Raw genomic sequence first — 16,329 nt, forward strand, 5'->3', positions numbered from 1 at the left:
TTATTCATTCAGTATTGTATACAAGATAATAAATAATAACAAAACTATGATTTATGTTATGTTATGTGGTTAATATAATATTCATTTTCATGTAAACAAAAGAGGAAATACATTGACACTGTACAAGTTGACATTGAAAAATTTGTGTTGGTAAGTTTTCTTGAGTACCACCATCATTAATTTGAATGGAACCTCATTTACATTTTCAAGTTTTCAGATACTTATAGTTAGTTTGATGTTAGTTTGATCTATACCATCCCATTTTCAAGATACTCTTTCTATTGAAAATAATCATATTATTATGATTTGGAATTTTCTCTTGTAGGCTCAAGAATAAGTTATAATTGTTTAGGAATTATTTTGGGCTATTTTGTGTCCTTTTCTTATACTTGTGATGCACTGTTTGAAACCTTTGGTGTAGTAATGAATATTACTGGAGTTTTTTCCCAACACCGAACCGTTATTTTAACACCTCTACACGTGTTTCGATCACCAAGTGATCATCTTCAAGAGGAAGATTGAACTAGAAACTAACGCGAAGCTAACGCTATTTATGCTATATAGATATACCATACAGGTGTACCACCCATACAGGTATACCAGACTAAATTAATTTTACAATTTTGCCTTATCTATTATTTTACAATATATGTTTAAATGTTATAGCTGTATATAAAACAATTTTCAGCTATACAAAAACTAATTTCACAAAATTGCCTGTCTAAATTTATTTTTGCAATGTGTCCTTATGTAGTAATCAGTAAACCCAACAATATTATTTTAAAAGCTACGTAGTATGTATGCTATTTGGTATAGGTCCGTCATCGTTATTCATAATTTTATTGTGTTTACTTATTTCCACACTCTCATAGATCACTTGGTGATCGAAACACGTGTCGAGGTGTTAAAAATACCGATTTGGTGTTGGGAAAGAAACTCCAGTAATATTTTTTACTTTTTATTGTTATATTTTATCTATTAGATATGTGAACTTAGTTTTGCTCAAATTGTGTTTCTGGGTATTTCAATTGTTTCTTTTCTTTAATTCTTTGATATGCTGTACATACCACATTTTTTAACAAGCTTTGTCAATAAGATTGTATTTTCTTGGACTATAAAGTATATGTCTATCTATAGATTAAGTAAAAATTTTCCAGTAAATAAATATTTGTTCGAAAGAATCAAGGTAACATGTAACGATAGATAAATTAACTGATTTTATTGGCGTTTGTATAAAAGTACTGAGACATGTCAGTAGTCTATTAATCATTACATTTCACCATTTTGACAAAAAAATACATATTTTGAGGTTATATGCTATAAAGTTGGAATAATGTTGAATGAAAAATTAATTGCTGCAGTCTGCAGTAGTGTGTGACATGCCAGCAAGTAAACTATGTATGTGTTTTTTTTTTGGAAAAACTGAGTAATGTTTTGTTTTTGTTTCAGTGTCACCGAAACTCATCAGGTAGCCGAAGCTCAACAGGAAAAGAACGCTCGTCTTCGAGAGGCGTTCGGCATATCCGAGTACTTCGTAGATGGCAGTAGTTTCGACCCGGACAGACAAGCTAAAGAAAAATTGGCGAAGAGCGCAGCGCTGCAGGAGAAAGAGAGGCAGAAGCTGATTGATAGAGAAAAAGAGAGAGAACTGGATAAGGCTCAGGCGACAAGGTACGAACTAGTGCGCACTCCAAGTCCAGAAGTTACCGAAGAGAAAGAACAGGTCAAAAGCGGGAAGAGAAAGAAGAAACAGAAGGACAGGTATAAAAAGTTTTTGGAATATTATCTTAGGTTACTGTTTCATTACTTTTCCTCATAATAAACATTAATATTTTTTGAATGTAATAATTTTCTTTTGTGAATACCTTGGATACTTCTTCCTCTCTCCCTTTTTCTTTTATCAGCAACTTATTGCTGGTTGTATATTCAGTATGCTGATAAGTAAAGATAAACTGTTAAATACATATGTGGGAACTTGTTAATTATCTTGTAAAAAATAGGCATTGTCGTAAATAAATAAATAAATTAACGTTTTATTGAAGAAAAATATTCAATACATGGTCTTTTGACACATGCCTTGTAATTTAAAAGTTGTATGTTGAAGTGATAATGTTATTATTTTTTTTATAACAGGCGGTCAGTTTTATCATTTGAAAAGTTTACTCAATCTATTTTTTGCCATTTAATGATTTGACTCTACCAATGATTGAAAAAATAAACACAAAAAATACAAAGTTATATTAATTTGAAAAGTTACAAAAATCAATAGAACTGGGTGTTGAGCTTTTAGTCTGCCATGTTCATTATACACATTGATGACAGTATTTGCTTTTGTTTGTTCCACTATTTCCTTCACAAAGTTGTACAGCCCAAGAATTGGAATATAAACTAGAATTTGTAAACAGAAATGAAATTCAGAATTGATTATCGTTTATCATCAATATAACAAGAAGGTCAATTCAAAATTTGTATTTATAAAATCAGCAATCGAAGAATACAATTCTTCATCGTCAAATTTAGTTCAGTACCTACCGAATTGAATTTTTTAAAATCAGTAGTATTTTATTCCATATTAATAATATTTTTGGATATCTGTAAGCAGTAAGGAAGAAGTAAGAAGTTTCCAGTATTTGTGTTTTTTCTTTTTCTTTGGTGTCTTTGTTTTTCTTTTCTGTTATTATATTAGCTTCCAATCATTCAATATATTTATAATATTGAATACCACTAGGCAGTTTTTGATTTGTTTGTGTACTGGTAGATTAATTTCAGAAGAAAAATTAACCTAGAATGTAACTAATAATGACATTTTATTCATTCTAAAAATTGGAGGTGTTCTATTCAGTACTTTTCTTATTTTCTTTTTCACTGCTGGTGATAATAACTAATAATGAAAGTAGAAAGTTTCACTATGAAAAATTTCATGTAGGAATGCCATAGAAATTGCTTAGTGGAAAACATTTACAAGAGATTGTCTATAACTGAATTTCTTGTTATAGTTCATCTAGCGAAGAGCCAAAAAAGAAAAAGAAGAAAAAAACCAAAAAGAAAGAAAGGTAATTGTACCCAATCTGATAATACTTTCCGTCGTTTGCAATGCACAGAATTTCACTATAATAATGATCAGTAGGTTCAGGAAATGTTAATTTTGTGCATTGTAACAAAAACGATATGTAATACCACTTAATTTTCCGTTAATTTGCCTAATTATATGCCTATATTTTGTGAAAATTATTACCCCTATACTAATATAATGGTGGTATATTTTTTTGCCCTACATTGTAAAGAAGGCTCTAAGAATCAGGTAATGATATGGTTCCAATATATCAAAATCGACAACTTTTTACTTGTTGCCTTTGCCTATGTTTAGCCATTCCAAGAACGGAGTTCTGAAGGTGCGTTCAAGCAATAGACTCTCACTAACGAATATTTTTGTATTTAGCATTGAACACATTGTATCTATTTGATTGATTGTTTGCAAGTCCAAAACATATACAGTGGTGCTGTTTTAGTTCAATTATGAATTAAACTTGTTTTTTGATCTTGACTCAAAAAAAAATTGGCTCAAAATGATGTTTCAACGAATACAAGAGATTCCAATAACATTATTATATTATAATAGAGCCATAGTTTTGTTTCCAGCTCCAGATCTTCCTTCAGTACATGAGGGAGCCTATGTTTTATTAATTTTCAATTTTTCAAGAAGACATTCTAAGTACCTCATAATATGTAGACAAGGTTTAGTTTAGATCATATTTGTAACGGCATTAATACATTTGAAACCTAGTAGAAAGATGAACAAAATAGGAATATAGTTGAAAAAATATTTGAATGAGTTACTCAAAAATAGATGAAGTGAAAATGCCGAAAAAACAAAGAAATATTGTAAGAAACAAACAGTGAAAATAAAATTGGCAACTAGCAATGAAGAAAGATTATGGTGACTTGAAGACCTATTCTTGACCAGCGAATTTTTCTTTATGTGTTTAGATAGGTTTCCAGAATAGGAAATGAGATGATCATATGGTTTTGAAAAACAAATTATGAAGCTGATGCTTTATTAACATAAATACAGTCTCCAAAATATACAAGAAGTAGGAAGGTAGCACCGAAACAGATTTTGAATAAAGTTAAACGACTAGGACCATCATTAAAATGCTTGTTTAAACTCAAGTTAGGCAAATAGCTTGACTTCAAAGATGATTTTGAATTTGTATTCATACAATTATGAAGTTCGGTAATTGATTTCCATTCAGTTGATGAAAAAGTTTCCTTTGGGATAGTGAATTGAAAATCAAATTCATCAATCTCATACATTTCTTGATTTGGACATTTGTTGCACCACTTTGTATGCTTCGGATTGTCTGTCTCATCTGTTAATTTTTTTGATCGTTACAACTGTAATTTTCAATGGTGATTTATTCGACAGATCCACCAAATCCAAAGAAAAAAAGAAGAAGAAGAAATCTAAAAAAGACGACTCCTCTGCGGAATCGGATTCTGATGATGATTCAGACGAGGACTCAAGCAGCGAAGATGACAGGAAGAAAGAGAGGAGTAAAAAGAAGGAGGTTAGTTTTGTTAATCGGCAAAATCAGGTATTACTGTGATTCATGAATGAGCTGAAGTCATCTAAGAACTGAAAATTTTGTTTTCGAGTTTTTAGAAAGCTTTTTCTCTTTATTTCGCATTTTGTAGAAAATCTTTTTGTTATTTTCTCATTTGAACTAATCTACAATTCACCACCTCATGTACATCTTGATTCAATAAATTGCTTCAAATGGACGCTACATGGCTATATATCTTGGAATGGATATGACAGTAATTGACATTCATGTTCTACATTTCTCAGCAAATTCTATTGTCATTTTTTAAAAACTATACAAATGAAATATGAAAATTTGGGATGAGTTTTTTTGGAACAATTCCAAAATATTGACTTGTGTTGATCTGTATTTATTCATGAAAACATTTTAACTGTCAGTCTATATATTCTCGAGTCTGCTTGTTATGTAAAGAAACTTTTAAATGAATGTCTAATCTCCAAAGATGTAAATAAGTATATTACTAGAAACGGGGACAAACTTTACTTACCCACAGCTCATCTAACACAAGTTCACAAAGGACCTTTTATGACATCAATAAAAATTTATAATAATCTTCCAATTAATATAAGAAGTTGAAATAGATTTATCACTTTTGAAAAAGCAGAGAAAGACTATCTGAAAGGGTTATACTTTTTATTCACTTGGAGAATTCATGGCAACTAAATAGAACTTCTAAATCCAAAACAAATTTTAATCTGCTTTGTGTTTTGTAACTTAATATATGTATCTGTATTTTATTTTATTTTTTGAATGTTAATGTAGGAGTACTGACAATTCTGGAAACCTGTATGGGTCATATGAAAATAAATATTATTATTTCTATTATATACTTTCATTTATATCAATCGTTGAGATTCAATTCTGATTTGTACTATAGTAAGAGAAGTACTACTAAAAAAGCACTATTGTAAAATGTTCACTTCCTTCAATCAATATGAAAGTACATTACCAAACTCTTTATTGAGTTTCGATAATTTATATAAATTATCAAATAATATCAATTCTGAAAAGATGAGGTAATAAACATTTGTGTCACAAATTAAGATTGTGTACATTTGTACGACTAGTTAATTTTTCAAATAAAGTTTTACTAGGGAAACGATTAATCACAGATATTTCTTAGTAATATCCAGATGAGAGTTTTTTGTTTTGACGTAAAATATGATATTCAATTAATGATAGGTCGATAAATTTTGTGGCTATTTCAGATGTATTTTATTTGTGCCCTGAGTTGTTAGTATCATCACAAAATTATGAGAATTTACCTTCTATGTAGTTGTAGGATCATTAATATTTATAAGAAACAGTAATGTTTGGCTAATACTTGATAAGATACTATCATCACTTGTACCTAATTAGATTAAAACAAAGTGATTCGCATATTCAATTCACTCCATTCAAAATATAGCATGCTGAATAATTTTTTTTTGGTAGAAAATTCCTTATTACAAATTTTCATATTTAATATCTGTTTAGTTTTCCCCATATTTGTGAATATTACAGTCATCCTGTGAATTAGCTATCTTTTAATAATCGTTTTTGATGAAACTGTCATTCTTGTTCATTGAATTGCATTAATTTGTGAACATGTTTTCAGGGTGAGCAATTTAAATATTAGATACCTACAGTTGTTATAGAGAGTTTGGTTTCATTTTTAACTCTGCGTGCATAAAAAATAGTCAGTAATTTCTAGAATTTTGTTTTGCTTTACATTTTTCATCTCTGTTTAGTGTATTCAAATACATCAAACACTTGAAAGCGCCAAAACCCATCGGTACAGAAAAGGAGGAGCTTTTTCTCCAAGTTTTTTGCAGTTAAATCATTAACCTCAGGGGCCTATACTATTGTACACTAAAATTTCGGCACTAATTACAATTATGGAAATTAACAACGTTTTCAAATAATTTTGTTATTTCGGCCTTCATATTCCTTCATTTTGTTTATTAATTTGTAAAATGATTTCAAGACAGTCATTATTCATATAATTCGTAAATATTTGAACTGAGTTGAAAGACTTATTGAGTTGATGAATTATATGTATAGGGCTATTCAAATTCGTGTCTGTACATGGGGATCTCGTAAACGATAAGAGATAGAGTGTCGGTTAAATCGTGGCAAAGTTGCGTATTTCAGAGACCTATTCAATGATGTAAAAAAATCGAATATAGCTCGTCTGGTTCTGGAGATATACAAGAAAAACCAAAAAATCACAAATTATTTTTTTGCCTATATCTTCTTTATTCGCAGACATATTGAAAATCTGTCCACATTTTGCCATTGGTACTTGATGTGTGCTATTAGAATATGTCCATGAATCTTTTATACAGGGTGTCATCTGTTTTTTTTTCATTTTTAGGTACCTATTCATATTTTTTCCATTGCTCTGAGCGTTTTCTACAATGAACTTTGAATACGAAATTCTTTTATGATTATCTGAAACATATCTACAACAAAAATATATTATATGTGTTTTTATAATTGCAATGAAAATTGAAATGAAGTAATTTTTATAGGTACCCAAAAAAATTAATGACGCAATAAATGTTCGAATTGGAGTCCACCCATTTTGGGACATTTTTGGAACTCGGTTTTTCGTATTATTTATTGCCCTTAATACACTTATTTGCAGCATTGTTGCGAAATCATTCAAAATCCTCAATCTGGAGTCTTGTACATTTTCTATCTCTCTGCCAGCGTAAATCCTATTTTTCAATGTCCCCCATAGAAAATAGTCCAAAATAGTAAGATCTGGTGATCTTGCAGGCCATTTTATTGGCCCATTATTTATCTCGAAATGGAAGGACACCAATTCGAACATTTATTGGGCCATTAATTTTTTTGTGTATATAAATTACTTCGTTTCAATTTTCAGTACAATTATAGTGTTCGTTTCGGATGTTATTATTGCTATCATTTCTTTTTCTGCTCATAAAAACACAAATAATATATTTTTGTTGTAGATATGTTTCAGATAATCATAAAAGATTTTTTTATTCTGAGTTGATTGTAGAAAACGCTCAGAGCAATGGAAATATGAAAAAATATAAGTAGGTACCCAAAAATGAAAAAAAAACTATCTAAAAACTCTACGGTGCATAGGGAGACGTGAAAGTTGCTATTGTGTTTTTAATTAGCTCAGTCAACCAAGTTCCAGGGCCGTAATTTAAAAGGGAATAATTCACCCAATTATAATCAAATAATACCGAAATATCCGGAAATATAAAATATAATTTAATTTCTCAGTAAAAAGTGAACGTCTACGATCCAAAAACTACAACAAAAATACAGGTCCGTATTTAAAAATTCAAAGATGGGGGTGGCCTAAGTCAGATGACACCCTTTATGAAAGATTCATGAACATATTCTGATAGCTCACATCAAGTGCCAATAGCAAAACGTGGACAGATTTTCGATATATCTGCGAATAAAGAAGATATAGGCAAAACAATAATTTGGGATTTTTTTGTTTTTCCTGTATATCTCCAGAACCAAAAGAGCTATATTCGAGTTTTTCACATCATTGAATAGGTTTCTAAAATACGCAACTTTGCCACAATTCAACCGACATCGTTTACGAGATCCCCAAGTAAAGTGGACTCCATGCTTACAAGTTTTCTTTGAATTTTTTTCAAATCTGGTCACCCTGAAAACTATCCATCTAATGAATGCAATTATCAGACGATAATCTTGTATTTTAAACATATTCCTCACACTTTTAATTTTTTTTTTATTTTGACGCATGCCAGCATATTTTGGTTGATGAAAGTAAAAAATGTTCTTTTTGAACCTGCGCCCCATTACATAGGATAGCCTGTGACGGGCTAGATGACAATTCTAGTAAGTACCGTTCCCAGTGGGAGCAATAGCAATCGACTGCATGTACCATTTATAAAAAATCCGGATGAAGTTTTTTTACCGATAAATATATCACATCAAAAAAAAATTATAGTGGAAATAATATTTCAGAATTATGCATTAGGTTGTTGAATTTTAATCAAATGACTGGTTGTCACCACTGCAAAAAAACTATATTGAAGTTTGTACCAATCTGTAGCATATTTTCTATTTGAAGTTGGAAGCACATGTGTGATGATGAGTGTTAGATAATTATATGCCTGTTTCATTTGTAATTCTTATTTTTCTCTTTTTTCACAGAAGAAAAAGTCTAGTAGAAAGAGAAGCCGTTCTTCATCCGAGAGTTCAAGAGACAGGTAAGGCTCTATTGGTGAAAAAACTATTTCTATTTACCAGTCACCACAAAATAGGAATGAAAAATAAGTAAGTCGTTTTCATATCACGAAGACGCCAATTTGGTTGGGGAAGCACATCGAGAAGAGAATTGCAGTTTTGATGATTAGAAAAACTGCTTGTTTTTGGATTCAGTCTACGTCAGAAAGTTCACTTTTACCTTTCACCTTTCATTGAAATACATATAGTGACCAGAAAATTTATTTTTCTAAAGAGTAATAACATTTTTTGAGTAGTAAGGACTTTACTTCATTTAAAACACAGTCAGTCAAATGAAGGGAAAAATATATGATATTCAAGTTCATTAATTCAGGTTAATTGATATTAACAAAAATGTTTAGAACTACTATTTTGGTCTGTCTGAATACGTTTTACAAAGACCATCATAACCAATATTTTTCAAATAATATATTCACTTTATATCTACTTTTGTAGCTTAGCAGAATAACCCAGCAAGAGCTTTTATGTATGGTTTTGTTAAAAGCTGTAAAATATAAATAGTAATAGTAACAGAAGATATTTAGACCTCAAAAGTTATGACCAGATTTTTCATTTTTTTATTTAATTTTTTTCTGTATATAAGTTGTTTTATTTCCTTGAGCTTCGAATAAGTTTATGAGACTTTTCAAAGTTTGATTTATTTAGCCATTTGTTTTTTTGAAAATAATGAAAAACTTGATATTCAGACCACACTGAACTAATAAATTGCAGAGAAACCTAAATCGTACAATAAACAAGTTCAGATTTGTAAAAAAGCCCTTGACAACTGAAACTTACATTATTGATGAATATTTCTTTGCTAGTTGAAGCAAAAATTAAATTTGATATCTTATTTTCGAATTTTCACAATTGTACTAAATGTCTGTCTGTTTAAAATCTGATTAAAATATGTTTTTCTGTTAATCAAGTGTCGCACCCCTACGAACGACAACCCTCAGAAGTCGAAACTTGTGCGAGCTAAGGATTAACGAGGTCTTACCTTTTAACGTGTGATTCCTGAATACTATTATGTATTTGTTAATGTCAATTGTCAAAGTATTTTGTAATTTTCCTTGTTCTATTAACATATAAAATAATTGTTTTTATTTATTAAATATTCTTTAAACATGCATTATTTTACTGTCTAGACGTGTCGGATATTACTCTGGCTATGATCTTTTAAAAACTAACAAATATTTTACTTTGCTTTACATAAAGAATAGCACCATCAACTGAGATAGACGAGTTCACAGTTTGAGAGCTTTTCTGGTTACAGATATCTTCTCATAACTTCTGTCTTGAAAATTCATTGACTGGTTGGGTTTTACATAATTGAAGTTGACCTAAATAATCTGCAACTTTCGGATTACTCAATTCAGAGACAACAATTAGAAGATTTGAAACTATCATGCAAGTTGAAAAATGTGTAGCAGTTTTTTCAGAGAAAATTGTTGTTCTCCTGTTTCGTGAAAGAGAGATTGTGGTATTAAATATAATTTTTACCGAATTTGATGTTGATGGTTTCAATTTTCAAAGCTTTAGTTATCACAAATCTTGAATAATATTAATTTGTTTTCAGTTCACCTGAGAGTATTAAAAAGTTGAAATTAGATAAACCACGAAAGAAGAGGAGAGCTAGATCACAGTCTGTCAGGGAAGAAAGAGCACCGTCATTTGAAAAACGACACGCTTCTAAAAAAGATAGATCAGTTTCTCCAAATTATACCAAAAAAACTGAAAGATCTCGAAGACATTCGAGAGAAAGAGATTATGATGTTTCATCTAAAAAATATAAAAACAAAAAATCCAGAGATTCCAAGTCAGTGGAAAAAAAGAAGAGACCCACATCAGAGTCTGCCGACAGGAAAAAGAGGTCCAGATCCAGATCGGTTACTAGAAGGCGAAAATCTAGGTCTGTGGAGATACCAAAGAGATCTGGATCAGTAGAAAAATCCAAAAAATCAAGATCCAAATCCCGAGATAAAAGAAGGAAATCAAAGTCCATTGAAAAAAGACACAAATCTAGATCTAGGTCATTAGAAGAAAAACGGAGATCTAAAAAGTCTAGGTCTCGTTCACCTAGTAGGAAGAGGAAGCTAACAGCTAGATCTAAGTCAGTGGAAAAAAAAAGATATAGATCACCGTCAGTGGAGAAGAAAAGAAATAGATCGCAGTCTGTAGAGAAGATAAGAAACAGATCCAAATCAGAAGAGAAGAAAAGAAAGAAATCCAGGTCAGTGGAGAAGAGAAGGAGTAGATCTAGCTCTATAGAAAAGAGAAGAAGCAGATCTAGGACGGTGGAAAAGAAGCGAAGATCTAGTTCTAGGACAGTGGAAAAGAAGCGAAGATCTAGTTCTAGGACGGTGGAAAAGAAGCGAAGATCTAGTTCTAGGACGGTGGAAATGAAGCGAAGATCTAGTGATAAGACTGTGGAAAAGAAGCGCAAATCTAGATCTAGGACGGTTGAAAAGAAGCGCAGATCTAGGTCTGACTCGGAAGGTCATAAAGTCAGAACAAAAAAGGTCAGATCACCTGTCTGTGAGAGGTCCAGAAGTAGATCTAAAGAGAGGAGAACAAAAAGAAGGTCCGAATCTCCATCAAAAGATATTAAATCTAATAATAGATCCAGAAGAATGAGTCCAAGAATATCCAAATCACCAGATCATTCAAGAAAATCACCTTCCTTTCAGAAAAGGCTTTCCAGAAAAACTGATAGATATGAAATGAGGAGTGAACACTCCAGTCCATCTCCTCCAAAAGAAAGTCCTCCAAGGAAGGACAGATCACCTAAAACTAGTAAGAGAAGTCAGTCTCCCAAGAAACGAGACACATCTCCAAGGAGAAGGAAATCATCCCCCCGAAAAAGGAGCGTGTCCCCTTTGAAAACAAAGTCCTCTGCTTCGAGAGGTAGTCATTCTCCTGATAACATTTCTTCCGGGAAAAAGCTGTCAGAAGCTAAGAAAGACCTAATTTTAAAAAATTCGATATTGGCTCTTTTGAACCCTGATAGAGCTGCTGAATTAGCGACATACAATGATACCTTAAAGAAATTTGAAGGTGATAGTGTTAGCGAAACTAAAAGGTCTAGGGAGTATTCTAGAGAAGATAAGTCTAAATCACCGGAGGGAATAAAACACGATTTAAGAGTTGAAAGCAGTGAAAGAAGTACTGATAAAAAGAATAGCTATGAAAAACCTTCGAGTCATAGTTCCTTGAAAAAGTTATCTCCGACTCCGGAAAATAAAATCAAACATCCTAAAAGCCCTCCAGAGAGGAATACCAAATCCAGATCTCCTAGTCCTGAAGTTACAAAGCACAAGCTACGTGAACAGTCTAAAAAGAAAAGTGCAGAAAAATCCAAACCAAAAAAACCTTTGCCAGTAGTAAGGTTGAGGGCTTCTTCTAGCGAACCGGATCCTTCCAACAGCGATGCTGAGAAAGACGAAGAAGTCGACGACAAAGAACTGAGAATGCTGAGATTATTGAAGTCTGATTTAACGGCCAAAGCAAAGGAAGCCCTCGAAAGGAAGAAAGAAAGACCACCCAGTCCCAAAATGATTGCGAAGAGGCATATTGAGCCTGATTTCTTTGACATCAAAGTTCTACCTTTGAGAAAAGAGGAAAAGTCTCCAGAGATAAATAAAGACGAATTCAATATAAAGGAGCATCGTAGTGTGAGCAAGTCTAGGTCGAGATCGAAAAGCTATTCGAAGAGTCGAAAAAGTAAATCCAGATCTAGAAGTTCATCAGCTTCGAGTGACAGGTAATTATCAAAAATAGATAATAATAGTTGAAGACATTTTTTGAAAGTTTATTTTTAAAAACTATGATATTAATCATACGTAGTGATATGAAGAAAACAGTCTAGAGGAATAACAACCAAAACCCTGTATATTCTTGAGTCGAGCGCTGAGCCCAAATTTTACAGGAATTAAAAATTATTGAGAATGGGGAATGTTCCTCCTGACGAAAATCAAGTAGTTTTCATAAAAGAGCTTTAAAACAACGCATTTTAAACTTATCATTTTCAACCTTTTTCTTTAAAAAATTATTCAAATACTTAAAAAGAGGAATGAAATAATGCATTCAACATTTAAAGGGATTCGTTTCTATTTCACCAGTTGGCAACATCGGTTATAGATAATAAAGGACAATGAATCTGTTACCTGTATGAGACAAACAAAGATGACATATTTCAGAGGCGTGCTCTTCTGTTTACTTATGTTCCGAGTTCCGAGACATTCTGTGACATATGACATTTTGTGCACGTTACCTATCTTCCTCTAGGTAAATAAATAACAAAACAACTGTTGTTTATGTGGTTTGTGGAGGTGGTATTGAACTATAATTTATATTTTGCCTTAATTGTTGATTTATAAAGATAATTTTCCTTTTTTAAAGTAGAATATCTAGGCACGTATAAATTATTTCAACTTGATATAGGCGCTGTTGCCAATATGTGAATTAGAAACAAATCCCTTTAAAAATTAAAACCTAACATTTGAAACATCAATTTGAGTACTTTTTGAAGTGAATTTGAAAAACTCATGAATTAAACTCAACTTTATTTTGTTCAAACTTGCATTTGCTGTAATAATCCAAATTGAGGAACACTCCCCATTCTGCCAATAGTGGACAATCATAGTCATAGTCATCAAATAATATTAGGTTCAATAATTATAGGAATTTTACTTTTAATAAATGTCGATAGCAAATGAACACTTAACTAAAGTAAACAATACAAAAGTTTCGATTTTTCTGATAGGATACTAATTCCTCAGAATTTCTCATACCTTGCTTTGAAGTGGGTTAGGAAATATTTTCAGTCACGACATTAATTAGAGGTTGTGTAATTTTTATCATTTATTCTGGTTCATTGAGGATTCAACAACTATATTTTTGATCATTTTTACAGTTCTAAAGGCAGAAGCAGATCATCATCTTCCAGCAGTAGCGCTTCACGCTCAAGGTCGAGATCAGTTTCTAGGTCACGCAGCAGGTCGAGCTCAGTGAGTAGTTCATCTAGCTCAAGTACGAACCGCTCCAGGTCGCCCTCAATTCCACGAAGACACGGTTCGCCCAGTTTTTTGGACAGAAGAAGGATTACGAGGTAGATTTTGTTTTTACAAATAATTCTTCAGCATGAGTACCAGTTGAAAGTGGTAATGTGCCTAATTTCATTGACTCAGTCTTTATTTTTTCTTTTGGTAAGTGATTTGTTCATCAATAAAAAATTAGAAATATGCAGGTACTTATACTGAAGAATTAGTTTTCGTGTAATGTTAGCAAGCACTTCGTTTTTAAATGTTTTATTTGCATTCATTTTTATTTTATTTTTATTTCAGACACAGGTAGTTTTGGAGATTGAAAGTGGAAATGTTCATACTGTATTTATTGTTGTGTATTCCGATTTTCAAATACAAAGGTAGCGTTTGTATACAATAAAAGTTGATCTAATTTTAATCGTATTTGATTTTATTAGCGATAGTTATAGAGGTAAGTTGCATGATTTTTGATGTGCTTTTTATTAAATGCTAATTTCTGGTTTGCCGAAAAATTTAGAATGTCAATTTTTTTTTACGAAAAACTCATTTATATTGAAATAAAAAATTGACATTTTACGAATTCCAAAATTTGCCGACTAATCGATACTAACAACCCTTACTAACAGCGCAAGGAAGAGGCCTATACCTTACACAAGAGCCTCTCCGTCTTCTCCATCATCTGAGAGCAGCTACAGCAGCGCAAGCCCTTACTATTCACATCAAAGATCGACAAGCCGATCTCCTAGCCGACGGTCTTCTAGGTCTCACTCCCGCTCACCCATTCGCTCTTCAAAATCCCCCTAGCGTTTAATTGATTGCCTGAATGAAGTCATAAAAAAAGTGCAATAATTTTCTATGTAATACTCAATGATATTTGTTTGGGTTGATTTTCAGTTCACTGTGGCATCTGAGCTTTTTTATTTCCCTGTATAGTTACTAGATATAAATCGTTTGTATATAGTTTGAAGATAATTCACCCAAATACTCGGCCATGATTGACTGACTTTATCAGGGGACAATCAAGAGATATTCTAACATTCTTTGTTTGATATTCAATAATTCAAATCATGACATGAGAATGTTTTACTTTAGCAGAGATTTACGCCCATCCTGTGAATGCTCGTTTTCACTAAAAATGTTCATTTTCAAAAACTGCTATATCGAAAAAGTACAGCCAAGGAAAAATGAAGTTTCATTTCCTTAAAGCTAAATGAGGTGATGAGGAAAGATAATATTTTTGTAGGTAATGCTGAATTAGGTGGGATTTCACCTGTTTTCATAAAACCTATTGAAAGTTGAAAAGGAATACTTATTTTACCGTGTTAAGTATACCAAATAATATATTGATATTAATGTGCAAATTAATAATTTATAAAATTATTTTCCAAAGTCACAAACTGAATGTGCAATTTTTTTTAGTAATCTAGTCAATACTCTAGTCAAAGTACTTGTTTTTGTGTGATATTTTTCAATTATTAATTTAATTTATTGTATTTATTTATTTATTCAAGAAAGCATGTAGATACTAATAAATATTACTAATATGTTCACTTTTGTTATTTTCCACTAATCACATAAAATGTTTAAAGCTTCAACCTAAAAAGTCTGTTTTTCCTAAATCACAAGTTTCATGCCAGGTGTCTCTAAATTGGTTTTGAATTGTTTATACATTAGCAAGCTTTCATAAATTATTCAGAACAATACAGTACAAATACTTCAAATCACCCAACATACCTACCCAGTAGGTACTGGTAAATACCTACCGGAAAACAACTACTTTCTCGGCTAATACCACGTTGGATATTGACTTATATCCGACAGGTATTTATGCAAAATACCTCACAGAGGTTAGTCTTGCAGATATTTCTTGTTTATCCAGCAATAGGACCACACTGAAATCATTCAAGAAGATCACCTAAAGACCGGTTTTGAGGTAACGAGTAACAGTTCCATCTCGTGAAAAAAACCTCAAGCGGGAAAGAAACATCCCATTAGATTTGAATAATCCAATTCATTTCTCACTGATGAAGTTGAAATAAGTTAATAGTCCGATTTTTCTATTATAATGATCAAATGATTTAGTTAATCGACATTCAAGGAAAACGTTTTGTTATTAAATTTAGTGCTAGTGCAACTGGAGAAGCTATTATACAACAAAACATTTATAGCTTACAAAGGTGAAAAAATAAAAAAAATCACACTTGGATGAAAAGGTGGGAGGGCTACATACCAAATTGCTTCGAGAAACGATCTGTCAAAAGATGGCGCCATATCTGAACTACGGTTATACGCTCAAAAAGAAAGGATAAGTAAATCACAATTGCCTTAAGAAAATAAAAAATATCAGTCCAAAGGGTAAGGGAGCCAGGCTCCAACCTGTCTGAAATCAAGACGACGTGCAGGAGAAAATCAACTGATGGCGCCACATCTGGACTATGGTTAAACGCTCACAA

At 31.7% G+C, this 16,329-nt stretch overlaps 1 protein-coding gene across 5 annotated transcripts in view; it reads left to right on the forward strand.

Annotated features, from left to right (window-relative positions):
• LOC111502530 (Serine-arginine repetitive matrix 2/3/4) overlaps positions 1 to 15,424 on the forward strand; it is a 29,602-nt gene extending 14,178 nt beyond the window's left edge. For 3 of the 5 annotated variants that reach the window (XM_074175614.1, XM_074175615.1, XM_074175611.1), the window contains 7 exons: positions 1,450 to 1,761; positions 2,997 to 3,053; positions 4,427 to 4,568; positions 8,760 to 8,815; positions 10,411 to 12,594; positions 13,747 to 13,941; positions 14,503 to 15,424. In XM_074175614.1, the coding sequence (XP_074031715.1) occupies positions 1,450 to 1,761; positions 2,997 to 3,053; positions 4,427 to 4,568; positions 8,760 to 8,815; positions 10,411 to 12,594; positions 13,747 to 13,941; positions 14,503 to 14,680 (3,124 nt within the window). In that variant the 3' untranslated portion in view covers positions 14,681 to 15,424. Of the gene's footprint in view, positions 1 to 1,449; positions 1,762 to 2,996; positions 3,054 to 4,426; positions 4,569 to 8,759; positions 8,816 to 10,410; positions 12,595 to 13,746; positions 13,942 to 14,176; positions 14,295 to 14,502 lie in introns of those variants that run through there. The other 2 variants (XM_074175616.1, XM_074175612.1) reach the window with 2 other exon arrangements.
• Positions 15,425 to 16,329: the final 905 nt, after the last annotated feature.

The sequence above is a fragment of the Leptinotarsa decemlineata genome, unplaced genomic scaffold (assembly GCF_025532065.1).
Source record: "Leptinotarsa decemlineata unplaced genomic scaffold, Ldec_3_MD MMD2_tig00001064_RagTag_RagTag, whole genome shotgun sequence".
In the NCBI taxonomy this organism is placed as follows: domain Eukaryota; kingdom Metazoa; phylum Arthropoda; class Insecta; order Coleoptera; family Chrysomelidae; genus Leptinotarsa; species Leptinotarsa decemlineata.